A 27,617-nucleotide genomic window follows, 5' to 3' on the forward strand; every position below is an offset into this window, starting at 1 on the left:
ACTACTACTAAAAGCAATAAGCAAAGCAGAGGGGTGAGGACTTGTATGGCAAAGGAAGCTGGTACTTACTACCAAATAATTATGTATTAACTTTTTTATCATATTAAGTTTTGAAAATGGGTTTTAACTTCCTTAAAAATGTGTAATTGTGCCTTCATAGATAATGAATCACATTCAGTCTTCCTTTGCCTCGAGGAGAAAGGGTTTCACACAAATCAATTTTGTACTTACGTAGTACAGTGATGTATGCAACTGAGGTGCAACGACCAACAGAGTTGACAGCTTCAACTCTATATTCCCCTTCGTCATCTGTCAGGACATCAGTGATGACTACAGTTGATCGGTTATTCTCTGTTGTTATTTGGATGTCTTCTGATGGGGTCAGCTCATTATCATCCACAAACCACTTGAGTGTAGGCAAGGGCATTCCCTTGACAACCACCTCCAGGGTGAGGATGGATGCCTCCATAACTGTTATATCAGTCAGCGTCTTGATGAATGTTGGTGCTTCAGTTGGTTCCTCAGCTGTTGGTTCTTCAGGAGCTGGTTCCTTGGCCTCAATGGTAATGGTAGACACAGCTGTTGTTTCAGCTTCACTGATAATCTCTTGGGTGAGTTCTGTGACAAATGAGTCAACAACATCTTCAGATGGAACTTCTTCAGGGGCCTCTTCAGGCTGTTCTTCTTGGGGTTTCTCAGCTTCTTTAACCTCAGCAATAATTTGTTCGACCATCTCAGTAGCAAAGGTCTCTATTTCCTCCTTCACAACACTTGTGTCAACTTCAACAGTTTCAGTGATGGTTTCCTCAACCTTTTCTTCATCTGCAATGTCGACTTTGTACTCTTCTGGTTTTTCAGTCACAGTTTCAGCAAGTTCAGCTGTGATTTCAGTGCTTTCAGCCTGTTCTGGAACTTCCTCTGTTACATCAATGACCTGAGGCTGTTCGGTTGTTTCTTCAACAACAGCTGTTTTGAACTCTGCAGGTTTTTCTGCGATGGTTTCAACCAGTTCTGTTGTAATTTCCTCGTGCGTTGTTTCCTCAGTTGATTTTTCTTCTACTTCAGTAACCTCAGGAACTTCAGTCACCTCTTCAACAACTGAGGTTTTGTATTCAGCAGGCTTCTCAGTTACTGTTTCAGCCAGTTCTGTTGTAATTTCCTCAGTTTGAGCCTCATCTGTTGGTTTTTCTTCAACATCAGTGACCTCAGGAACTTCAGTGACTTCTTCAACAACAGTTGTTTCATATTCTGCTGGTTTCTCAGCAACTGTTTCAGCCAACTCCATGACAATTTCCTCAGTTTGAGCCTCATCTGTTGGTTTTTCTTCAACATCAGTGATTTCAGATACTTCAGTCACCTCTTCAACAACAGTTGTTTCATATTCTGCTGGTTTCTCAGCAACTGTTTCAGCCAACTCCATGACAATTTCCTCAGTTTGAGCCTCATCTGTTGGTTTTTCCTCAACATCAGTGATTTCAGATACTTCAGTCACCTCTTCAACAACAGTTGTTTCATATTCTGCTGGTTTCTCAGCAACTGTTTCAGCCAACTCCATGACAATTTCCTCAGTTTGAGCCTCATCTGTTGGTTTTTCTTCAACATCAGTGATTTCAGAAACTTCAGTCACCTCTTCAACAACAGTCGTTTCATATTCTGCTGGTTTCTCAGCAACTGTTTCAGCCAACTCCATGACAATTTCCTCAGTTTGAGCCTCATCTGTTGGTTTTTCTTCAACATCAGTGATTTCAGAAACTTCAGTGACTTCTTCAACAACAGTTGTTTCATATTCTGCTGGTTTCTCAGCAACTGTTTCAGCCAACTCCATGACAATTTCCTCAGTTTGAGCCTCATCTGTTGGTTTTTCTTCAACATCAGTGATTTCAGAAACTTCAGTCACCTCTTCAACAACAGTTGTTTCATATTCTGCTGGTTTCTCAGCAACTGTTTCAGCCAGGTCCAAGGTAATTTCCTCAGTTTGAGCCTCATCTGTTGGTTTTTCCTCAACATCAGTGATTTCAGAAACTTCAGTCACCTCTTCAACAACAGTTGTTTCATATTCTGCTGGTTTCTCAGCAACTGTTTCAGCCAGGTCCAAGGTAATTTCCTCAGTTTGAGCCTCATCTGTTGGTTTTTCTTCAACATCAGTGATTTCAGATACTTCAGTCACCTCTTCAACAACAGTTGTTTCATATTCTGCTGGTTTCTCAGCAACTGTTTCAGCCAGGTCCAAGGTAATTTCCTCAGTTTGAGCCTCATCTGTTGGTTTTTCCTCAACATCAGTGATTTCAGAAACTTCAGTCACCTCTTCAACAACAGTTGTTTCATATTCTGCTGGTTTCTCAGCAACTGTTTCAGCCAACTCCATGACAATTTCCTCAGTTTGAGCCTCATCTGTTGGTTTTTCTTCAACATCAGTGATTTCAGATACTTCAGTCACCTCTTCAACAACAGTTGTTTCATATTCTGCTGGTTTCTCAGCAACTGTTTCAGCCAACTCCATGACAATTTCCTCAGTTTGAGCCTCATCTATTGGTTTTTCTTCAACATCAGTGATTTCAGAAACTTCAGTGACTTCTTCAACAACTGTTGTTTCATATTCTGCTGGTTTCTCAGCAACTGTTTCAGCCAACTCCATGACAATTTCCTCAGTTTGAGCCTCATCTGTTGGTTTTTCTTCAACATCAGTGATTTCAGATACTTCAGTGACTTCTTCAACAACAGTTGTTTCATATTCTGCTGGTTTCTCTGCAACTGTTTCAGCCAACTCCAAGACAATTTCCTCAGTTTGAGCCTCATCTGTTGGTTTTTCTTCAACATCAGTGATTTCAGAAACTTCAGTCACCTCTTCAACAACAGTTGTTTCATATTCTGCTGGTTTCTCAGCAACTGTTTCAGCCAGGTCCAAGATAATTTCCTCAGTTTGAGCCTCATCTGTTGGTTTTTCTTCAACATCAGTGATTTCAGAAACTTCAGTGACTTCTTCAACTACAGTTGTTTCATATTCTGCTGGTTTCTCAGCAACTGTTTCAGCCAACTCCAAGATGATTTCCTCAGTTTGAGCCTCATCTGTTGGTTTTTCTTCAACATCAGTGATTTCAGATACTTCAGTCACCTCTTCAACAACAGTTGTTTCATATTCTGCTGGTTTCTCAGCAACTGTTTCAGCCAACTCCATGACAATTTCCTCAGTTTGAGCCTCATCTGTTGGTTTTTCTTCAACATCAGTGATTTCAGAAACTTCAGTGACTTCTTCAACAATGGTTGTTTCATATTCTGCTTCTATTTCAGTGATAGTTTCGGATAGATCCACAGTAATATCCTCAGTTTCAGCCTCCTCTGTGACTGTCTCCTCAACATCTGTTATTTCCTGTTGTTCAATGATCTCCTCAACAGTGCCTGTTTTGTACTCTTCTGGCTGGTCAGCTACAGATTCTGTAAGCTCTGTGGGGATTTCAATAGTTGTAGCCTCCTCAGATACCTCTTCAGTTACCTCTGACACATCTGCAACTTCAACTGTTTCCTCAACAATGTCAGTTTCATATTCTGAGGGTTTATCAGCTACAGATTCAGCTAATTCAACAGTAATCTCCTCCTGTTGGGCTTCTTCTGGACTTTTCTCTTGAACATCTGTGGTTTCTGGTTGTTCTGTCACCTCTTCAGTAATTCCAATTTGATATTCAGTTGGTTTTTCAGCAGTAGTTTCAGCCAACTCCATTATAATCTCATCAGTTTCAGCCTCTTCTGTGATCTCTTCTTCAACTACTGTGATCTCTGTAGCTTCAGTCACTTCTTCCACAAAGTCAGTTTGATATTCTTCAGGCTTTTCAGCAGATGAGTCTGCCAAATCTACTGTTATTTCTGCTGTTGATGCTTCATCAGTAGTTTCTTCCACAATATCCTCTGTCAAAGCCTGTTCAGTAACCTCAGCAACAATGTCAGCGTTGTACTGGGAGGGTTCTTCTACAGCTGTTTCACCAAGCTCAACTGTGATTTCAGATGGCTCAGCCTCTTCGGTGTACTCTTCAGAAACTTCAGCGAGCTCTGGCTGTTCAGTGACTTCTTCAACAATCTCAGTTTTGTATTCAGTTATTTCTGCAGCCTCAGTTTCAGCAAGATCCATCACAATTTCTTCAGTAATTGCTTCATCTGTTTCTTCTTCAGCAACAATTGTAACATCTTGTGGTTCGCCAACTTCCAGGACGATGTCAGTTTTGTACACAGCAGGCTCTTCTGCTGCACTCTGAGACAGATCTGTGGGAACATCCTCAGTGATGCCCTCATCTGCTTCCTGTTCAGAAACCTCAGAAACCTCAAATTCCTCTGTCACCTCAACAACCATGTCAGTTTTGTATGTTGAGATTTCTTCCATTTCTGTTTCCACAAACTCAGTTGTAATTTCAGATGGTTGAATTTCATCTGTGGATTCAGCATCAACTTCATCAATGGTAGGTTTCTCCACTTCTTCTATCACCATTTCTGTTTTATACTGAGCAGGTGTTTCAGCAGCTGGCTGAGCTAATTCCACATCTACAGAGGATCTCACTGCTTCATCTGTTGGCTCTTCGGCAACATCAGACACAGTGGGAATGTCAGACACTTCTTGAACTATTTCAGTTTTGTATGGTGTCGGCTCTACAGCAGCAACTTCAGCTAACTCCACTGGTGTGTCAGTTGTATCAATTTCCTTGGCTGTAACTTCTGATACTTCAGACACTACTTCCTGTACCTCAGTCTCTGTTACTGTATCTGCTTGGAACTCTGTTTCCTCAGCTATTGCTTCAGCCTCCTCAAGGTCTTGCTGAGTTTCAGCCACTGTCATTGGTGTGGCTGGATGTATGACAGCAACATGTTCTTCAACTGGTTCCTCTGCCTCCTCAACAACCTCCACAGCAAGCTCTTCCTCTTGCTTTGGGGCTTCCTCCTCATCTTTTTCTTCAGTCAACTCAGATGCAATTTGTTCCTGAAGACGTTGGATCTCTTCAACAAAACCACGGGAGTGTGCAACTGCTTCAGTGTCTGAGTCTGCTGGTGTAGGTTTGGGCGATGAAGGTTCAAGAGAGGACATCAGAGAGTCAGATGCTTCTTCTGTGTCAGGCACATATTCATAAGCTGGAAGAAAACAGATGCAAGTAAATATCATGCACAAGAAATTGTTTGAAACCAGAAGACAACTGAATCAATTTGAAGATATAGAAAAATGGAATAAGTAGGTTTTGGTGTTTCATAATACTTTTGCCAATATTTAATACCATTAAAGAATGGCAATTATCCATGGAAAAAGTCATGCAAGTAGAGTAGAGTAGCTGCATATTTAAACGGCTGCAGAGATAAACCTGCTGAACAATAAATAATTACTGCGTTAAATAAACAAAAGAGGATTAATTTTATTAACAGGTTTGAATCATTATCTATCGTGTAGTTTCCAATTTTCAATCACGAATGTTGATACTGCCTAATTTCGTTTATCCGACATACTTGTTAATCCGACATTATCATATGCAACCAACAATGTCGGATTAACAGGACTTGACTGTATGCACTTACATTCAACTTCAAGAGTTGCTCTTGTGACAGCTTTGCCTAGAGGGTTTACTGCAACACACTTGTATTCCCCAGCATCTTGTGGGAATACTTCAACTATTAGAAGGGTGCATGCACCAGACTCCATGTCATAGGTCAACTTGAAGTCCTGGTTTTCTGTGATTGGTGCATCATCATGGAACCACGAGATCTCTGGCATAGGGTTTCCTATGACTTCACATCGGAACTTCACCTCCTCTCCATCCATGACTTTGAGGGACATCAATCCCCATGTGAACTCTGGGGCCTGGCCCTCAGGCAGAATTTCAACTTGGTCAACTTCAGCTGTCTCAATAACCTGTTCCACCTCTTCTTCCCTCACTATCTCTTCTTCAACTACCATTGATACTTCCTCAGATGGTACAGCAATTTCCTCGGGGCCTTGAACCTCAACTGCTACAGGTTGTTCCTCATCAACCTTGAATGTGAACTGAACCTCCTCTGGAGCTTCCTCCTTGCCCTTTATCTCAAAAGACAATTCCTGTACATGAGTCTCCTCTGTTTCTCTTATTTCTTGTTTCTCAACTTCAACCTCAGATGTGAATACTGTCTCTTCTACCTCTGTTGAGAGAGGAATTTCAATTTCTTCCCTCTCTACTGGAATCTGATCTGGCACCACTTGAAGAGTGAAGGCAACTTCCTCCATAGGTTGGCCTTGGATGTCAACAACAAGTTCCTCCTTTATTGTCTCCTCAGCGGTGTCAACAACATCGGTAACAATTTCTTTCACTTCAGTCTCCTCTGATTCAACAATCTCCATTGGAGAAATAGGAATTTCAAAAGTAACCTCTTCCTTCGGTTCCTCAACATCAATAGAAACCTGTGTTTCACTTGTTGGTGAAGTTGTAATTTCAATTGTCTCCCTTTCGATTTCCTCAGGGACAAGTTTTTCCTGTGTAACGACTTCAATAGTTTCCCTCTCAGTCACTACTACAGTTTCTTCTGGAGCCTTAGCTTCAACGGCTGGTTCTTCCTGTGGGACAACTTCTGGCTGGATAACCACTTCATGTGTGACCTCCTCAACTTGAGATGCAGTGATTTCAACTGTCTCCTCAATTTCCTGGGATTTTGTGATAGTTGCTCTGTGTTCCACGACTTGCTGGTCAGTCGGTCTTGGTGCCTCAACATGAAAATCTGCTCTGCTAACTTTACCAACTTCGATCTCAATTTCTTGAGGCTTGGGTTCTCTTGTGAGGACAGTTTCCTGGATCTCAACTTCAATTCTTTGAGCAGCTGGCTTTGCATCCATCACCTGAGTGACCTCTGTTACCTCAGTCTTTGTTGTTGGGATCTGAACTCGGATCTCTTGAGGTTGTGGTTGCTCATCCTTTACAATCTCAATGGTCTCAGTATGGATCTCCTGTGGACCTTGTTCAGCCACAGGGACTGATCTCAGCTCAGATGTAACTGTACGTGTTGCCTCTGTGGTGTGTGAGAGCAATTCTTCACTATCAGCTTGTGCTGGGAGCTGGATCTTGAGTTCAAATGGTCCAGGTTCTTCGCTCTTCCTCATGGTCACCTTGGTTGTGTGAACACCATCGGTCTCTGTTACTGGTTCCTCCATCTCCTCTTGTGCTTGAATCATAGTGGATGTTTCCTGAGTGATGGTTGTTGTGGTTGTGGTGGTCGTTGTGGTCTTTTGCTGCTTTGGGAATCCAATTTGAATCTCAACAGTTTCAGGTTGCGGTGTTTGATGTACAACCTGGACTTGTTTAACACGAGTCTCATCATCAGATGTGATTTCACGTGTAAGGTCGATCTCAATTGTCTCCCTGTGTCGCTCATCAGATGAAATTTCATCTTCTGGGCCAGCTGGAATATACATAAAAATAATATAATCATTGTGAAGGAGCACAGAATTTGAATCCTTCCTATTCCTGCAAATATGCAGTTTTAAACAATGAAACACAAATTTACTATTTTACAATATGCCTGTTAATAATTGAGTCTGGGCCACACAATCAAATGATTGACATCATGAGCATCAATCTACGCAATTAGGATACTTGACATGCATCCACCAAATCGGCATCCCTGACAACTTGATCTCATTAGTAGCCTCTTACAAGATGTATGGGTTGCTGATGACTAATTCTAACCCGTATATTCACACGTTTGTAATAACAATGCTAATAACACATATTATTTAACATGATTCATAAACATAAACATTTATACTTACAGATGACAGTGACCTTGCAAGTTGTAATGGATTCCCCGAAGTCATTAACAGCAATACAGGTGTACTCTCCCTCATCTTCTGGGAACACCTCAACAATGATGAGGATGCTCTCTTGTTTGCTATAGTCCACAGTAATCTGAAAGTCTGTGCTTGGTTGCAGCTCTTGACCCTTTTGGTACCAGGTAATCTTGGGAGTAGGGGTGCCACGGAACTTAACCTTGAGGACCACACGTTCTCCATCACGAACCTTCTTGTTCTGAAGAAGCTCTGTGAACTCCGGAGCAACAGGTGTGATACCCTCTTCTGGAGCCTGATCTGCTGGCTGAGTTGGTGTTGGTTCCTCTTTGGGTTCTGGTTTTGCTTCCTCTGGTTTCTCCTCGGTGCGAGGAAGTTCTTCCTCAGTGGGAGCCTGCTCTCTCTGTATCTCAATCTCATCCTTCTGGACAGCTACAATACAAAGCATCTGATCTATACATCGTCCTAACATGGGCAGATATCATCAGTGTAATAAACGAACATTATACTTTTAATTTTATGAAGTGAAGGATCTTAACTTATATTTATGAGGAAAAATATTATATAAATTATAAATCATTTTAATTATAAAAAATTATTAGTTCTCATGCTCTCACATCAACATAAGTTTCTTTCATAACTGAATGAGATAAGAAAATAATTTTATGACAATTTTAGCAATATTTCAAATATATCACAGTAGGGGACACCAGTAATTGGCTTTAGATATCTTCCCCATATGAGGAATAAAACCCAAGGGACACTTACGTCTGACAGTGAGAGTGGTCTTGCATCGAGTGACACCAATGGGATTTTCTGCCTGGCACACATACTCTCCAGAGTCTTCTGGAGTGAGGTCCACAATGACCAGCACACTTGTCCTCTCATCCTCAATGATCTTCATGTGGTCAGATGGGAAGATTTCCAGCTCGTTCACAAACCATGTTACCTTAGATGGGGGCATGCTCTCATGCTCGACCTCCAGTCTGAAACACAATGGGTGACAATTATTAAAACAATTTATTTCATTAGCTTGAAACTAATATTTCAAGAAGTTTTGTTAAAGAAAATAACCTCCAAACAACCCTATTTACTTTGACCCTGCTTCTTGGTAAATATCAAGCAAGACATTCATGCACTACTGTATGTCATATGAGACCTACCAGGAGAATAGGGGCCTTATGAGGGCTGGGATACAACTGTGCTGTGAAAGACTTTTGATGTCAACTTAAGCAAAATGGTCATGTGTGCGGACTGTACAAAACTATGTTATTTTTCTTTTATCAGTATATTATGTTTGTTTGTTTGTTGTTTAACACTGCACTCAGCAATATTACAGCTATATGACGGCGGTCTGTAAATAATAGAGTCTGGACCAGACAATCCAGTGATTGACATCATGAGCATCGATCCACGCAATTGGGATCAATGACATGCATCAACCAAGTCAGTGAGTCTAACCACCCGATCCCGTTAGTCGCCTCTTATGACAAGCAGAGTCACTTTTTAGGACAAGCAGAGTCACTTTTTACAACAAGCGTGGGTTGCTGAAGACCTATTCTACCCCAGGTCTTCACAAGTCAGTTTATTACGTAATAACATTATTTCAAAACATTTCAGCATACATGTCTACTTTCAATTAGTCAGACATTATGTCTAAAAACTGCAATTATTACATAAACAGTTATAAGTCTTAAAATAGGACTGCGGAAAATGAGTGCAATGTTTGATGCCATGTATCTCTGTAATACATATCAATTGAAGTGTGTAAATAGTATTTTTGTGTTCCTAAGTTACAAAAGATATTAACATAATGAGAAGTCAAAGTGTGATTTTTCATCCTTAAGGTCCCTTATCTCATGGTTGGTCACATATATTGTTTGCATGAAAGGCTGATCATCATCTGAAGATGTCTACTTACTGAACAGTTCCTCCCTCATCAGCTTGTATAGCTGGCAGAAGAGGCTTCGTGAAGGTCGGTGAGATCTCCAGGGTAGTCGTGTGCTTCTCATCTACAAGCTTCACCTCGGGCATCTCAGCATCAAGGGTGACTGTTGTTACGGTCTCTGATGTTGATGTAGTTGTCTCAGTCTCTTCCACAGCTGCAAGGTGATGAGACATTACAAATATTATTTAGGAAGCAGTATTCTTCATTATCCCATGTGACTGTCATGTGACAGAATCTTTTTCATGTTAAACATTTTTCTGAAAGTAAAGAGTTGTTACCAAGAGTAAAAATAAAAACCTTATAAAAAATATGTCTCGTATTGACCAATGATCACTCTTGCTATTCATTTAAAAGGTTATCAGAGGAAAAATAATCTGCACCTCATTTACCAGTATCCAAAGTTGATGAATCGTTTCAACAATAAAATTTCAATTTTCCAAACCAAATCAAGTTTTCCACTTACTTCGAACAAGAAGAGTTGCTGATGTTGTAGCTTCACCGAAGGGGTTGACAGCCTTGCACACATATTCCCCTGCATCTTCAGGGAAGACTTCAGCCAGCTCCAAGGTACAGACCCCTGTCTCAGGCTCATAGGTGAGTTTAAAGTCTGGGCTGGGTTCAATCTGAATGGTGCTCTTGTACCAGGTGACGGTTGGAGCAGGGCTTCCGACAAGACGACAGGACATCAAAACAGCCCCGCCATCCTCTACAATCTGAGGCTGCAACATCTCCACAAACTCTGGTGAAATTTCTTCTGCTGTTTCAGGAGTAATAATCTGTTGAGGGATCTCATCAGTAATCTGAAATTGAAACTCAACACTCTCCTCTTCAATGGGAGCAATCTCTTCTGGCGGTTCCTTCACTTCGGTTTCGGATATTTCAGCTTCCTCTGAGGGTACTGTATCCATGATTTCCTGAGGCTCAGCAGAGATAACAAAAGTAACTTCTTGAGATTCAACCTCTGTTCCCTCAATTGGTACCTCCTCCACTGGCAGAGCGACCTCTGTGACCTTCTCTGTGATTTCTGGGATCTTCACCTCTCTAGTGACCATCTGGGGCATCACAACCTCTTCAGTGACCTCCTCCCCAGTTGGTGTGTCAAGCTCCTCCTCCATAGGCTCATCAGGGATGACAATCTCACGGAGAGGAGATTCGGGCACTCTTTCAGGTTCAAGAGGAACCACCTTAGGTCTGTTAATCTTTTTAGAGACAACCTTTGGCTCAGTGATTTCTTCCAAAACTTCATCACAAATAGGAGACTCAGGGCATGTTTCATACAGTTCCGATGTTACGTCAGAGCAAATGCTATCAGGAATAGGAGACTCTATTGTTTCTTCTTCAACCAGAGGCTTCACCTTTGGTCTGTCAATAACCTGAGGAACAACCTGCTCCTCGGAAACCTGTGTCATTTCAGTGGGTTTCTCAACATCCATAGGTTCTTCACAAGGCAAGGCATCAGTGAACTCGACCTCTGTGATCTCCTCTGTGACCTCCTCTTCCTCCACTACAGCCGTCTCTACCACACTGAGGTAGCTTGATGAAGTGGCTCTTCCTGCAGGATTCTGGGCAATACAGATGTACTGTCCTTGGTCCTCGGGGAACACTTCCACAATGATGAGGCTGATCACCCCAGTGTCTGGGTTGTAGGAGATGACAAACTCTTCATCTTCATCAATGTTCTTGCTGTCATGGAACCAGGAGATCTGTGGCATTGGAGAGCCAATGACTTTGCATACCATCTGGACTTCTTGGCCATCATTGGCTTCCACAGAGCCGAGGACTTCAACGAATTGAGGTGGAGTCATGGGAGCTGTTGGGGAGACCTCGATGGTGGCAACTGACTCGGGGGCAGCCGGGGCTAGCTCCTCTGTAGCTGGTTCTGTAGGACAAGGAACATGATCATTAAACACTTTTGCATGAAGTCACACAATTTCTATACATATATGTGGTTAAAGGGATTCAGTCCATATATGATTAAACATTGTAATGAAATCATCGTAGAAATTTACCACTTTGTCAAAATCTGTGAGTATGGGCATTGTGAAGACAAGCCAAGAATCATAAAATTTCAGGTTCAATCTGGGATTCAAACCCAAAATCAGCAGATCCTGGCACTTCTAGTCCAAAATAATTAATTATAATTCAAAACAATAATACAATGACAATTTAGGTCACATGTGTAATTTGGCAGGTACATGCTAGCAATAAGAGCAAAGAACATGTAAAACATATAAAAGAATTTCAGTTTAATTTTAATGGCTAACATGTCCTACCTTGTACATAGAGTGTTGTGGAACTGATGGCCTCTCCCATTTCAGACACTGCTTTACAGGTGTACTCTCCCGTGTCTTCAGGTCCGACCTGGATGATGAGAAGTGTGCTCTTGCCGTCTTCGTAGCGGATCTCATAGTGGGGTGAGGGCTTGATCTCCATGCCGTTCACAAACCATGTGACAAGCGGAGGTGGAATGGCATTCACTGAACATTCCAGCCTGGAAGGAAACACATGAAGATCCTATATACACACAAAAGGCAGAGTTACTGGGAAATACTATGACATGCTCCAGAGTTTAAAATGCAAGCATCTGCATCAAAATAAGTTATCATCAAATAACACTGTTTTAGAAATACCTAAGTCATTTTGTGGTTTACATGAACAAAATGATTACCGTATTCAAAGTAATAAGCGCCCAGGGCGCTCTCAAAATTAGAAATAAGGGGCTCTTATTGGAATATTATTTTAGTGAAAAAAAACAGAGTTAAAAGATAAATTTCATGGTTTATGCTGACAGACTGAAATGTTTATGTACGACAGATATATTTTTCCAGAATTTAATTGCCCATAATTAAGTGTGCATATAACACATGAGTGCGTATTATATGCGAATAAATAAGTCTTGTGTACATTGATCAATCGGAAGGGGTGCTAATTGGGCTGTTCACTGGCCACTATATTAGCAAATATCGCCGTGGGCGCTTATTAGAGCGGGGCACTTATTACGTCGAATATGGTACATATCGAAGGGTCTTGATAGAGAAAGTTGCTTAATCCATCAAGATGTGAGTTGAGATGCTACATCTCATCCTGAGAACAGTGCACCCACCTGGCAATGCCTCTCTCCCTGACATAGATCTCTGGTTCCAGCGGTGTCACAACCACTGGCTTGACCTTCTGAAGAATGACCTGTTCCTCTCTCTGGATGGTGGTCACTGTCTTGGTGACTGTCATGCTCTCGGTGGTCACCTCGGTGTGGGGCAGCTCCACTGTCTTCTCAGTACCTACATATGATTCAATCAGTCAGTATTGAAGTAAACAATGACATCTAATGGACATATTACCAATGTTGTCTGTATTACTCAGCTTCTGATATGGGACACTGCCACAAACTCTCAGAGAAATATGCAAGTAATTTATGCATTTATGCATCACTTATTTCTTCAAGTATTTCACTAGATTTGTCTAAAAGCTTCTTTGTTGTTTAAATGCAACACTCAGCAATAGTCAAGATATATGATGGCAGCCTGTAAATAATGAAGTGGTGACCAGCCAAACTATTGATTCCTATTATGAGCAACTAAACACACTTGGGTATGATACCACACAATCAACAACACCACCCAGTCTAAATTCACCTCTTATGAAGATGGGGACCAGTTCTATCCCACAATGCCCACAGAGTGTCCTTACAGTATATCCTTTTACAAAATACTAGTAATGATTGCTAAATGTTGTATGATTGCAGTGATGCTATATCTCACCCTTCATGACGAGCGTTGTCTTGCAGGTGGTCTGGCCAAGCTCGTTCTCCACCTTCAGGGTGTACTCTCCAGCATCCTCCGGCCTGACACTGATGATGATCAGGACCAGGGTCTTGCCTTCCTTCACAATCTTGGTCCTCTCGGTGGGGTGAATCTCGATACCATTCACATACCAGGAACTCCTGAGGACTGGGATGTCTCCAACCACTGCCTCGAGTCTACAGGACACAAGAAAACAGGTGAAGAACCATGATGGATTACTTGACAGGATCATATGAAACCACCAGAGCAATCGTTACATGTTTTGATGTCCAAGATAAAGTTGTTTGAGCTTTATCTTGGAAATGGGTTCAACCTGAAACCTATCACTAAGTGTACCATGGACTTTTATGTTGGTTTTCACCTTCCCTGGAATACCTTGCAGTTTTATAGATACATTCTGGAATACACCCATAACATTTTGTAGTTTCTCATCCTCTCTCGAATAAGCCAAACATATCTTGTAGTTCTTGAAGTTTATCACCATCACAAGAATAAGCCAACAGTTGTAGTTTCTTGTCCTACCTAGAATAAGCCCACTATATCTTGTCATTTCTCACCCTCTCTATAAAAAGTTTACCCTTTCTTGTAGTTTCTCGTCCTCACTAGAATAAGGCCAATCTATCTTATAATGTCTCATTCGTCACACATGAGTTTCTCAACCTCCCCACACTAAGTCCACCTACCTTGTAGTTTCTCGTTCTCACTAGAATAAGGCCAATCTATCTTATAATGTCTCATTCTTCACACATGAGTTTCTCAACCTCCCCACACTAAGTGCACCTACCTTGTAGTTTCTCCTGGCCGCACCTCCACGTAGGGTTTCAGTGGTTTCGTGAAACCAGGTGGCGCTCTCCGTGACACCACCACGTGCAGTTGCTTCTCCATCTGCCGAGCCTCTTCCTCTTCTACAAAGAAAATTGCAACAGTGTAATCCTCATATTGAGATTAAAACGAACATTTTCAGAAACTCTGTGACATTCCTGTGTTCATTCCCCCAAATAAAGAGAAGATTTTCTACCAGTAGGGCGGGATGTGTACAACCTTTTCACAAACAAATTGCATCATTGTACGTTAACACTGATTCTTGAGTGTGGGCCGAAATAGTCATAATTTATAGATCACAACTTCTTTAATATTCTATTACAACAGCGTTTATCCTTTTACCATTGTCAAGTAAGACTGAGTGTAGGTATATACAAATCTGACAGAGCAAAGATTTTATTCACAGGATTTGACATTGTAATTCTGTAGCACTGGCCAAAACACATCTGTCTAAAATTGATATCATACAAATTGATTCAAACATATCAATACAAGTCTTCTACTGTATGACTTTGATCAGATCTGAAGGATACAAATTCACTCACATGTACGATAGTTGGCGTAATGCACACATCACATGCTTCATTCGGGGGTCTCAGGGAGGACGTTATTTCACACACGCTGAACGTCTCCCAATAGTGCCTCCATCATGCTGTCACATGCTCAATGTCAAAAACCTAGAAAGCTACTTTCCTAATCACTAGTGTTAGTCATCAAAACAACAAAATGTTAGTCAAGGAGAAGATGGTCAAACACAATGGTCAATATTACAAACCAACATTTATGGCATCAACATCAAACAGGTTGCTAGGTTACATGCTTTTGAACTATATGTACACAAAATGTTTCAATAAACACTGTGTGTGCATTTACAATCACATCAAACAAAACATCAAATTTCACATTTTGTGGCAGAAATGCAATAAAAATATTACAATTATAAACAAATTTATGCATCCATTTCAACAGAAATGGATGCATAGTATTTGAAACTAAAAGTAATTTTGATAATTTCTCACCTGTAAAATCGGACATGCAAATTAGTTTCAACCATGCAAATCATTCCTCTTCTGCTCGAGAAATTTCTTCTGTTCTTGATATCTGGACATCTCTCCAAATGCTTTTCATACAAACACTCTCTAAATCACACACACTCCTCAAAATCCATCTCATGCACTCCAAACAGAACCAGCCAATCAACACTATTTTCTCATTTTGCTGTCAACCAATCAAATTCCTTGAAAAAACTAAAAAGCAAGCAATCAGCTGAGGTCTATTCTCCATCACTTACAAGCATGCAGATACCTAATCTATCTCACACACAGAAAAACACCAACATGCACCTTTAATCATTCTTTATAACGCACAAACATGATCAGCTTGGGATCTCCAGGAAAATACAAGAAAGAGACCAGTATGTTTTTTATAAAATGGCTACAAAAGGATAAGGAGACTATCAAAAATACAATGAAATCATTGTCAATTTTAAATTAAGATAGAAAATTCTTGGCAATTGGAGAAGTTTTCTCAAGAATCCTGGCTTGATGTTCATGCAGAGAGGGGCACCATGATGCAGAAATGAGGGCAGCCACTCACCTTGGATGTAGAGCTCAGCGGAACATTCCGAGATACCGGCCGGGTTCTTGGCGCGACACGTGATCAGACCACTGTCTTCTGGGAAGGCTTGTCGAATAGTCAGAGTTGTCATGCTCTCAGTAACTTCAATCTAGAATAAAAAAAAAAGTTTCAATTTCGTGAAGTATATTTCTGCTTTACCAAGAACAAAAAGGATAATGTTCTTAAAGGGAGACAAAACACTCAGACATATTGGCTGGCCCAGCAAGTGTTATACATGTCATACAATCACTCTGTTTGCCAAACTCCAGTTTGTAGCAGTGAATGATTACTTTACTGATCCCTGTTCAAGTTCATACAAGGCACAAGGTACCATGATTTGAACTGGACTGGACATGCTCAAGACCATGTTGCATCCTCCATCATCTTTTAAATGATATGAATATGGTGTATGGAGTATTTCAAATTCAACATTTTATTTACATATTTTAACAAATAAATAACCACAAGCATATCTGTTAGTCAAAAGAGTAAATTCCAAATTTGAACAGTTTACCTCTGGGTTTCAACTTTTTGTTGTTTTGACAAAACGTTTTGATACAGATGCTAGAAATGTTGCATTGAAACAACAAAGAAATTGATATCCACAAAAATTCATTAAAAGGTAGCCAAACAGCGCAATGATATGATCTATTTGACTTACAGTAGTCTCCCGAGTTTCATGGATGGTTTGGATGCCATTCCTGATCCAGGTGACTGTGGGGGTGGGATGTCCTGAGAAGACAGCCTCGAAGCGAGCTGGGCTGCCTGACACAACTAGAGTGTTGGAAATTGGCTTGATGAAGCTTGGAGGCATAGCCTGGGGCTGAGTGGGTTCTGGCTCACTCTCGATCCCTGCAGGAATATAAAGCATGTCTTAGAGAGGTCTTCCAGTACTTCTATCATTGGATCATCCCAAGGGAACACTCAAATGTGACTAAATATGAATCTATGAAAGCCATGACAGTTTTGTTCAATGTTTAATGTCATAAACCAATTTTGAAAGTTTTGAAGACTGACCGTGAACTTTGAGGTATGTGACACTGGAGACTTCTCCGCCGGTGTTGCGAGCGACACACTTGTAGGTGCCACTGTCCTCGGGGAAGGCCTCCATGATGGTGAGGGTGTGTAGACCGTCTGGGGTACTCTCCATCTTGAAGTACTTGGACTGCTTTACCAGGTGGGTGTTGCGGTACCAAGACACAACAGGAGCTGGAACATAGGGCCATATGTGAACTCTACAACATCATCATCACCATCACATCATCATAAACTATCCTCAGTGTTTACCATCAACATTATCCTTTGTTATCAATAGTATCATCTCTGATTAAAGTAATCATCATCATCATCATCATCATCATCATCGTCGTCATCATCACTGATTAGAGTAAGCATCATCATCATCATCACTGATTAAAGTAATCATCATCATCATCATCATCACTGATTAGAGTGATTCTAATCCTCCTCTGTAACCACCATTCAAATGCTGTACTCACGAGGGTGTCCTGTGATCCTGCATGTGAATGTGACAGGTTCTCCCTCATCCACTTCCTTGGGCTGGGGCTGTTGCTGCACAACTGGGGCTACAGAAGGCTCCTCAGGCTTCAGCTCCTCTGGTGGGTGGATTGGCACTAAACAACAACAACAGGCCAATTAACTTTTTGTCAACGTCATCTAAGTGGACTTCCTACTCAAACAAATACTGCAATTAAATACAGTTTACATTAAATATCAAGTCTATCATCAAAATAAACATCCTCTGGGATTTCATTTGGATAATAATCAAAACGAAACCCTTTTTAATATACATAAGCATCCCGTACATTCAACTGTGAGTCTTGCGGTACAGGTTGCCTTGCCAACAGTGTTGATGATGATGCAGGCGTAGACGCCAGCATCTTCTGGTTGGACTTCATAGATGACCAGAGTGTAGTTGTTGTCCTCGGCAATGAACTTCCACCGCTTGCTCTCATACAGTGGCTTCCCATCCTTCGTCCAGGACACCTGTGGCCTGGGGTAGGCGGACACCTGGCAGTCGAAGGTGGCGGGCTCTCCCTGGGTGGTTAAGCTGTCACGCAGCAAACTTGTGAACTCAGGGGAGGCTACTCTCTCGGGCTCTTCAGGCTCTGCAACAAGAAGATCATCCATTATCAATTAAGTTTGAAACATTCGTCCATGAATGTTAAAAGTTACATTCGACTTTTCTATTGCATTGAGAACTCCATATAGTTTGTATGGACCAAAGGACTTCAGTAACAGGAACTGAACCTTTTTTCACAATTTCTAGCTTCCAACCAACTAGCTGCTACTTCCTGTTTTTAGAAAACACAGGATCTTATAAGATACATATGCACTGACCAACAACTGTCATCTTGGCCTTGCACTGGACCATGCCAAACTTGTTATAGGCTTTCACAGTGTACATGCCACCATCTTCATTGAACACCTCAGGAATCTGAAGAGTGCTGCTCTTGTCTGTTGTGGTGATCTGGAATGGATGAAGAAGATGAGATAACTACACCCATTACTACTGTAATGATAACACACTGACTACAGACAAAATCAGGGAATGTGGAAAGGGATGTGGACTACCATATAGAAAAACAAAAAAGTTAGGGAACATGAATATTTTGGGATATTTTATTAAATTCACTTCAAAAATATATCCCTAAAAATATTCATGATCTCTAACTTCTTATGTTAAGAATAATACAAATCAATGTTTGTATTATTTTGGGTGCAAAATTCATAGACAGATGTACTGTCTGGTCCCAGCTCTGCAGTACCTTATGGGCACCTGTTTCTATGCAAGACTGAAAATCACTAGTTTAAGGCAGGTGTTTTGTTCGTCTCACCTGGAAGTCTCTGGACATCTGCACCTCGAAGTTGTCTCTGTACCAAGTGATGACAGGGGGTGGACTTCCCTTGAACTGAACCTCCAGCCTGTAACAGGGAGCAGACACCAGGTGTCATTATACCAGGAGAGATAGTGAACTTTATTCCATCCAAACATCAAGGCAATCATTCAAATAAACCATATAAATTATAATGTAAATCATATATAAAAATTCATTTAACTACTTAGATGACAAAACAGATTAATTCTGACTTACATGTAAACGCGATTGAATGTATTTTTATTCATCAGTTATTTCAGGGAAGCTTGTAAATAATCAGGTCAAGGCCAGGTAAACCAATGGTTAATATTATGACAAATGATCCACGCCATTGGGGCTCAATGATGTTGTATATTCTTTAAGGACTACTATCTATTTGCAGGGCTAGCAGACCAAAACTCCCACCAGCCCTGTGGACTTGTTTGATTTTCAACTTAATTTCCATCCCTGTTGTATATACCAATAAACGTAAGAAGTTATCTCTGTACTCACTTGACAGACACTCCCTCTGTGACACGGACTGGACGCAATGGCTTAGAGAACACGGGTGGTTCCCCTTGGGCCAAGGTCACTTGCTTCTGAGTGGTGTGGGTCTGATCAGGCCGGATCATTGGCTGAGGGGGGACAGCAAATGCCTGAGCATGCTCAGCAACCAGATCCCTCTTGGTTGGCTGGAGATGTGTGTGCACGCTGATGTACTGCTGTTCCGCAAGGACGACCTCGTCATCACGGCGGATCTTGATCTTCGACTCTGAGGCTGCAAGGTCATCATCAGACACAGTGACTATTTATATGTACCCATCTTCACCATCAAAACACAAGGAAACATTTTTTTAAACATCATACATTCATTTAAATTTTCATATATATGTACTTGTCATGGTAACAAAAAGTCTGGTTCTGAGATTTGAACCTCAGACCAAAAGGATAGAGTTCAATCATACCTTTTTCAAGTTGGCGAAGTTCAAATTCAGTTGCTTTTGGCTTTTTAAAGGCTGTTTCAAGTTCCACACTACGGAGCTCAATTTTCTTTCTACGCTCAAGTTCAATCTCAAGCTCTCCTGAAAGATCAAGGGATATCATATGAATAAGTAATTTTCAACACAAAATTTAAAGGTTGACTCATTGACTACAGAATATGAAAGAGTTCCTGAAGGTCAGTAATATTCCAGCTTTATCACTACAGCCCGTAAATCACCATCTTTTAACATCTTTTGGTATGGCTCAGCGAGGTGATCAAACCACAGACCTTCCGCTCGATGGGCAATTGGTCTATCAACTTGATCATGGAGGCTTTCCGAAAAAAATAACAGTAGTAACAGACAGTACAGTACAATGTGCCGACCTTTGGGTGCCTGCTTCAGCTTGGCTCGCCAGTCCTCCTTTGGAAGAACCGTCAGCGATGTGCTTGTCTCGGCTTCACCTTGAGGATTCTTGGTGACCACACGGATCTGTCCGGCATCGTACTCACGACAACGTGGAATCTCCAGGTAATGCATCATGCCATCATACGTTACCTTGAATCTTGTACCCTGGAAATGAAAAACATGTTTTAGTCTAAGTGGTGGGGTGAGGTGAAACCGCGTCTCATGTTTCAGTGGTATCGTCAGGGAGATGTGAATATAGAACTTTATAATGTCACTATATATATATACATATGTATTTTTCATAATTTGAGAAAATGTCCACATTCGACAAATGTACTCACCCCGACAATCAGCGACCCGTTGACCCACCATGACACACGGGGTCGTGGGAAGCCGCTGACTTTGACCAGGAATTTGGCCGGTTCACCTTCGCCAGTTTCAACTGGCTCAGGCTTGAGGTCGAAGCTTGGAGGGCATTTGACCTGAGGTTCTTCAATAACCCGTTCCTCCAACATCATACCACTGGAAGACACAAAATCATGATGATCACAACAAGAAAGAATAAACTCTCTTGTATACAGATTAACACAAGTGAGTTTTACAGCAAGACATCAGTGAGTATGGTGTTATGCTGCTTTTAGCAATACTCCAGCAATATCACAGCCGGGGACACCAGAAACGGGCTTCACACATTGTACCCATGTGGGGAATTGTCTTTGGCTTGAATAGCAAACGCTTTAACCACTGCACTACCCCTGAGCCCCTACACTAAGACAGCATAATATTGCTTTCATACATTCTGACATAAAATGATGATATCCTTATCAAGCCAATTTATACTGTAACATTGTATGGAATTAATAAAAAAATGTCAAAAACAATAGTATCCTCTGTCTTTATTAGTACTTCAGCTTCTAAATGCCACATTCATATATCTATCTACATGTAGTCAAGTAGCAACGTCAAAGCATTTGACAATGTATTCATAAAGGGAAGTAACTCACCTTCTCCAATGCTCTTCCATCTCAAAGAGACGAGTGGCGCCCTCTCCTGGCAGTTGAGTGTCCATGATGATGGACTTGCGGGCTAAAAGATAAATAAATACATTTTGAAAAGAAAAATATTTTGCAAATTTTTATTTTTTTTTGCACTAGAATTCAATAGGACTAACACTTGTAATATGACTGTTTGAACTCTTCACAACATAATATTAAACCCTACCTCTGCACTTGATGTCGGCAATGGTTGTAGCTTCACCGTAGTTATTAGTGGCCTTGCAGGTGTATGTGCCAGAGTCTTCAGCAAACACATACAAGATGTCCAGGGATACAAAACCAAAGTCATACATTGGCTTGAAGCGGTGGCCTGCAAAAAGGATGCACATCAATTTCACTTAAACTGACATGGCTCCAAATGTGGAGCAAAATGTTCAAGTCAATATCAGTTATTTTGGATAATCAAACGTTGTCCAAATCATCATGTATGGTGCTCACAACCAAAAATAATCCTAATTTGGGAAAATCAGGGATTTCAACCCATGATCCACAGATCCTGACAATATAAAGGGACACAACTCTTAATAAACTTCAGCATCAGGTGCATCAAGGGCCATGGACTCACCATGGTGGAGAGGCTCTCCATCCTTGAACCACTCGACCTTCATGTTCGGGTCACCCATCGGGATGAGCTTGCATTCAAAGTGTGCTGAGTCATTCTCCTTGAGAGTCAGCAGGTTCTTGATCTGTGTCTTGAACTTGGGTGGACGTTGCTTCGTCCTGTCAAAGATATCTCCAGCTTCTGGCTCCTGTCCCTCACGACGAATGTACTCGCGGACAGCACTCTCCTGGTCCAGATTTTGACTGTTGGGAGAATACACACAGAATACACCATTCTGTACAAGACATGAACCTACCATTATGTCCTTATTTAAGAATATATTCGAGTACAATTCTAAGCAATACTCTATTATTTTTTTTATTAAAACATCTCAACAGCAAGATCTTGTGGCCAGGTTAACTCACTCAGTTTGTAATTATTAATATTTACAGAATGAAATTGTAAAGACTTGAAGCATCTAGAAGTTCTAGAAGTTTAATGTTTTTGAAAGAAAAACATCAGAAAATATTAAATTTCTTATCACTAGGTACTGTTAGTATTAATCTGCAAAAAAAATGATAAAATTCATGCTCGCAATGCTTCTAAGACGATCTTCATATAATGTGTATTTATGGGCGTTTTTTAATCACAAGATATTGATATATTTTTATTGGATACATACCATAAAAAGTTATGGTACATAATATTTTCAAACTAACCCCATAATTAATTATTTCATTGTTACACATATTAAGTACAGCCTCCCATCATATGAAGATCATCAACTAAAATAAACCAAAATAAATCTTTAACTTAAAATAAAAATATGTATGAATGTGCTCCTACAATATTTTACTGAAAATGAGTTGGTCTCAGAGTTAAAAAATGAACACAGTTTGTTAAATATGCAAACAAATTGTGCTGAGACTGAACCCCAAAAATAGAATAAAAATAATGTGTGATAACGACAATTTCTTTCGTAAATGAAATAAACAATAATCCTTATTATCTTCAACAATTGTGTCAGGTAGTTGCAACATGGAACTAAACTGAGGACTGCATGAGTTTGGGTATATCAAATATGGATTCCTTTATCATTTTTAAACAAAAGAGAGTGAGTTGGATTTTTCCACTGCTTTTAGCAATATTCCAGCCATACCACACACAGGGATACCAAAAACAGGCTTCACACATTGCATCGATGTGGGGAATCACAAAAAGATCTTCAGTCTGTAAAATTCATGGTGGGTAGAACAAGGAATATTGTTTAGAACCTGTGTAAAATTGTTTAAAATTTAATTCTTTGTCAGGTGAATAAGGGTTCTAAAACAGGGTTCAGTTGTTGAACAAAATACAGTAGATTAGGAAAAAACAAAAAATGGATTTGGAGACAAATTTGGAACAGAAATATTTCATGAATGATGGCAAAAGTATGTTAGTCGGAACAAATGAAAACAAAACATTTGATTCCAAACATAACGCCATGCATGGTCTTGTGACCGAACCTCGCATCAAAGAGTAGAATTGCGCTTGATATCTCAGGTGGCGCTGGCGTCATGATAACTGGCGGTCTGTTGAAAGTATTTGGTAATAAACAGCTGTACGACACACATCATACCATACAATATAAATAGTTGTACAACAAACAGTACCACATCAAAAGACATCTCATTTCAATAGATCCTAGAACTGTCTAAATTGTTTAGCCTGAAAGCTAATGCTTATATATTCCTTTGAAATGGACAAGTCACTTTGGAGTCATTTTTGTGAAAGAGGTATGCTCAGAAAATTTAATAAAACATGTTGAAATTAAACAATAAGGATCTTTAGAAAACGTTTTCAGTGAGTGTAGAAGAATATAAGAACATCTGAAACAGTTTGAACAGTTCTAGAACAGACTCAAAACATCAATGTCAACAACATCAAATATATAAATACTGAGTTTGCACTTGTAAGGTGGAATAAGGACTTTAATACCATATCACAACTAAAATGATATCAAGACATACATGTAGCTTAGTATAAGGAGTGAGTGTGGTTTTACGCCGCTTTTAGCAATATTCCAGCAATATCACGGCGGGGGACACCAGAAATGGGCTTCACACATTGTACCCATGTTGGGAATCAACCCGGGTCTTCGGCGTGACGAGCGAACGCTTTAACCACTAGGCAACCCGACCGCCCCCTTAGTATAAGGAACTAATATGTGTGGTTTATTGAAGTCATAACATAGGGTAGGGTAGCAAGAAGACATCAGGATGAGTGAGTGAGTAAATAGTGTTTCACTCCATAATCAGCAATATAACCTGCCTTGACCATGCAAGCAAGTGGTTGATGGAGCGTGCATGGAAGAAAAGTTGTTTTGGCCACAATCTGGTCAAGAACAACTGAAAAGCTTTCAGCAATATTCCAGAACTATCCAGGGAACACCGGGAATGGGCTTCTCACATGAAAATATGTAGCAATGGAACCTGGATCTTTGGTGTGAGCGAACACTTTACCACCTGGCTATCTACAGAGTTGTTCTTCTCAGGTGGGCATTCCTCGACCACACTCTGCAGCCATTTCAGCCACCTGATGCCCATTTAGCAGCCTCTTAAGACAAGCATGGGAAAAAATGGTCCATCACGTGCAGAATGTATAGCTGATGAAGAGGAAAAGGGGTGAGAGAAGGGTTCCATGCTTCGATGGAGTGAAGACAACACAGAGTTCAATTATTGACAACAATGTTCATAGTTAAGGACAAAACAGATGTGCTAAGAGGTTCAGCAGGTGCTTCACAGGGTACAAGGCAACGTTGTGATGCTTTACAGTCAATCAGTGCTTGGACATGCAGTAAACACAAGAATTGATATCAACTAAGTTGTCATCCAGCAAAAAGGTCATTCTGATCGATACAGCCAATCAAATGCTGCAGAACTATTTCAGCCAATGAAAACACACAGCATCTTGGCCAATGAAAAGCTTTGAAAATATGCCATTCAGCATTCTTGCAATATGACACAAAAGCATTGAATCTAGTCAGTGAATGGTCTTGTGGACATGAAGTGATGCATTGTCGCTGAAGATGAACTCTACTGATGCTGGTACTGAAGCACGGGTACCTCGACCTCATGACAGCAAACACATAACCACATGAGATCTACACGAGATGCTACAAACAAAATAATTCACTAAACAAAATGTCTTCAAATCTAAAGCAGGGAAGATGTTTGATGGCGGAGATATATGTGCAAACTCAATGGTTTTATGAAGACTGAATCTAGGGTTCTAGAAGTAAGATGCTGGATTGGTTTCTCGGGATCATCAACAGCAAGACCATTCTACTTCAACTCAGGGTGAAAAAGCAGACTCTCTACAAAGGCAATGAACTCCAAAGGTCCTCTAGAACATTGCACCAATGCATCGGACATATACAAATACTACCAATGATGCATATTCAGACAACACTGACGAGAAGCTGCACAATGATGGTCAAGACGAGACGACAAGCATGATAATCGATGCTTCAGCCAAGAAACAAGCATGATGCTTCCACAAAGCATGACAAAGTACTGCATGATTCACAGATGCATGTTCAAGGCCAAATGTGTCCATTCCAGCTAAGGGCTAACAGTCTTGAAACTAACCCCTTCTGATATGTGTCTACAGCATGAGGCACATCAATGCTCTCGGGCCACCATGGTGAGGAATCTTGTCGCAATATGATTGGCTGAGGTTCTTCCTCAGGCTTAGGTTTGCGTGCACGAACCCTCTTTGGTGAGGGTTTGGGTGACACAGGTGGAGGTGCTGGTTTGCTAAAAAAGATTTATTTTTCATGGAAATACGCCAGGTGCAGAGAATTCTTTGTTAATGTGTTTCTGACGGGTGCAATATTACGGACACACATTTTGAGGAAATGATATTAGGCACAGCAAACATGTTTGAAAAAAGAAATCAATTCTTCTCATTAAAAGCACTTCAAAACAATTTTACATACTTTTTTAAAGGATAGTAAAGATTTTTAATGGATTATCTCCAAGTTAAAACTGTTTCTTATCTTATCATATTTATCAGAAAATATTAAACCATTTCTTATCAAATTGGTTAATTTTCAGGTCATTGGGGACTTGTACAAAACAGGGATCACACAGAACAGAATGGCAATTAACCTTGGAGGTGCCTGTGGTGGAATCTGCATCTCAACTTTCTGAACAGTTGGTACTGGTGTTGATGGTGCCACAGGTCTGAGTAGGAATAGTGCCAGATTACCAATATGTTACCAGAATGTTCATACATATCTACAACCAGTTTCAAACACCAGGAATATTGACCCGAGACTACCAGTTGTTGAACATATCTTATAATAAATACATATCACAATACAAACAGGTGAACAAAATGTAGAATAACTGTACAAAATGTTGGAAATATATATAATATATACCCATCACCAATATACACGTCTATAAAAATCCTCCAAGGGAACTTGGAATATAATATCAGTGTCATGGTATTCCCATGAATGACAAGTGTAGCTCTTACAGTTCAAGCTCATTTTCGGACCCTGAAAAAGCAGTTCAAGATCTATGGCAGAAGTCTGATGTTTTAGCCTATGCACATAATATTCTAGACCAGGTTCCCTCTGTAAAACAGTGTTAAACACCCAGTTACCTGTAATCCTTCTCAGGGACCTTGAATGTGGCTGTGACTGGCTCAAATGTTGGTTGAGGTCTGGGCTCAGGTCTGAAAGATGATCAATCAAATCTAAACAGATGATAACTTTGGTTAACTCCTGTTTAATCATTCATTTCACTTGGCCTTCACCAAAGTTGACCTTTAGAATGATTTCTGATAACTTTGCCACTTTTTTACCTTGGTGTGAATCAAGACACTTTATAATTCTGCTCAATAAATCAAGAAGGCTACAGTTGTGTTACCAGTATGTTGGCCTTTACGTAACAATCCATCAATATAGTGTATTCCTATCATTTGCACATGTAACAATTCAATTCACATCAAACAATATCAGCATGCGATATCAGCCATCTTGAATTCTGAAAACAATACATGCAACACACATTAATTCAAAGTTCAAACAGAACATGTTTCTTTTGTCAGTTGTTGTCCATGAGTTGAAGCTGAAGCAGCAGCAGCAATCAATCATCAACACCTAAAAGCTGTCTGATCTTGTACCATCATGCACAGCATAGGATCAATCATCAACACCTGAAAGCTGTCTGATCTTGTAGCATCCAGCATAGCTCAGGATCAATTATCAACACCTGAAAGCTGTCTGATCTTGTACCATCATGCACAGCATAGGATCAATTATCAACACCTGAAAGCTGTCTGATCTTGTAGCATCCAGCATAGCTCAGGATCAATCATCAACACCTGAAAGCTCTCTGATCTTGTACCATCATGCACAGCTTAGGATCAATCATCAACACCTGAAAGCTGTCTGATCTTGTACAATCAGGCATAGCTCAGGATCAATCATCAACACCTGAAAGCTGTCTGATCTTGTACAATCAGGCATAGCTCAGGATCAATCATCAACACCTGAAAGCTGTCTGATCTTGTACCATCAGGCATAGCTCAGGATCAATCATCAACACTTGATACTGTCTGATCTGGTGGCATCATGCAGCAACGAGATACATCAACACATCTTCCACATTCTTCGTACAAAATTGTTCAAAACTGTCACACAACTTTCATCTCCTCTTCTATGACATAAAAGCTGCTGCAACTCTTGTACGCCAACACTCCATGCATCATAATATCTCAATGCCTTTGCTGAGAACA

General features: G+C 40.5%; 1 protein-coding gene across 1 annotated transcript in view; it reads right to left on the reverse strand.

The window, feature by feature from the left end:
- Positions 1 to 27,617, reverse strand: part of LOC124140501 (titin-like) — a 461,816-nt gene that overhangs the window by 316,071 nt on the left and 118,128 nt on the right. The window contains exons 71-88 of the mRNA XM_048381766.1: positions 26,481 to 26,552; positions 25,979 to 26,053; positions 25,457 to 25,624; positions 23,333 to 23,398; positions 21,852 to 22,090; positions 21,453 to 21,596; positions 21,236 to 21,317; positions 20,573 to 20,753; positions 20,210 to 20,396; positions 19,809 to 19,925; positions 19,357 to 19,621; positions 18,823 to 18,910; positions 18,326 to 18,455; positions 17,791 to 18,093; positions 17,464 to 17,598; positions 16,982 to 17,173; positions 16,626 to 16,816; positions 15,944 to 16,073 (exon numbers count right to left, since the gene is read on the reverse strand). Coding sequence (XP_048237723.1) covers positions 15,944 to 16,073; positions 16,626 to 16,816; positions 16,982 to 17,173; positions 17,464 to 17,598; positions 17,791 to 18,093; positions 18,326 to 18,455; positions 18,823 to 18,910; positions 19,357 to 19,621; positions 19,809 to 19,925; positions 20,210 to 20,396; positions 20,573 to 20,753; positions 21,236 to 21,317; positions 21,453 to 21,596; positions 21,852 to 22,090; positions 23,333 to 23,398; positions 25,457 to 25,624; positions 25,979 to 26,053; positions 26,481 to 26,552 — 2,765 coding nt within the window. The remainder of the gene's footprint in view (positions 1 to 15,943; positions 16,074 to 16,625; positions 16,817 to 16,981; positions 17,174 to 17,463; positions 17,599 to 17,790; positions 18,094 to 18,325; positions 18,456 to 18,822; positions 18,911 to 19,356; positions 19,622 to 19,808; positions 19,926 to 20,209; positions 20,397 to 20,572; positions 20,754 to 21,235; positions 21,318 to 21,452; positions 21,597 to 21,851; positions 22,091 to 23,332; positions 23,399 to 25,456; positions 25,625 to 25,978; positions 26,054 to 26,480; positions 26,553 to 27,617) is intronic.

This window comes from Haliotis rufescens, unplaced genomic scaffold, assembly GCF_023055435.1.
Source record: "Haliotis rufescens isolate VD_foot unplaced genomic scaffold, xgHalRufe1.0.p SCAF_4, whole genome shotgun sequence".
Taxonomy (NCBI): Eukaryota; Metazoa; Mollusca; class Gastropoda; order Lepetellida; family Haliotidae; genus Haliotis; species Haliotis rufescens.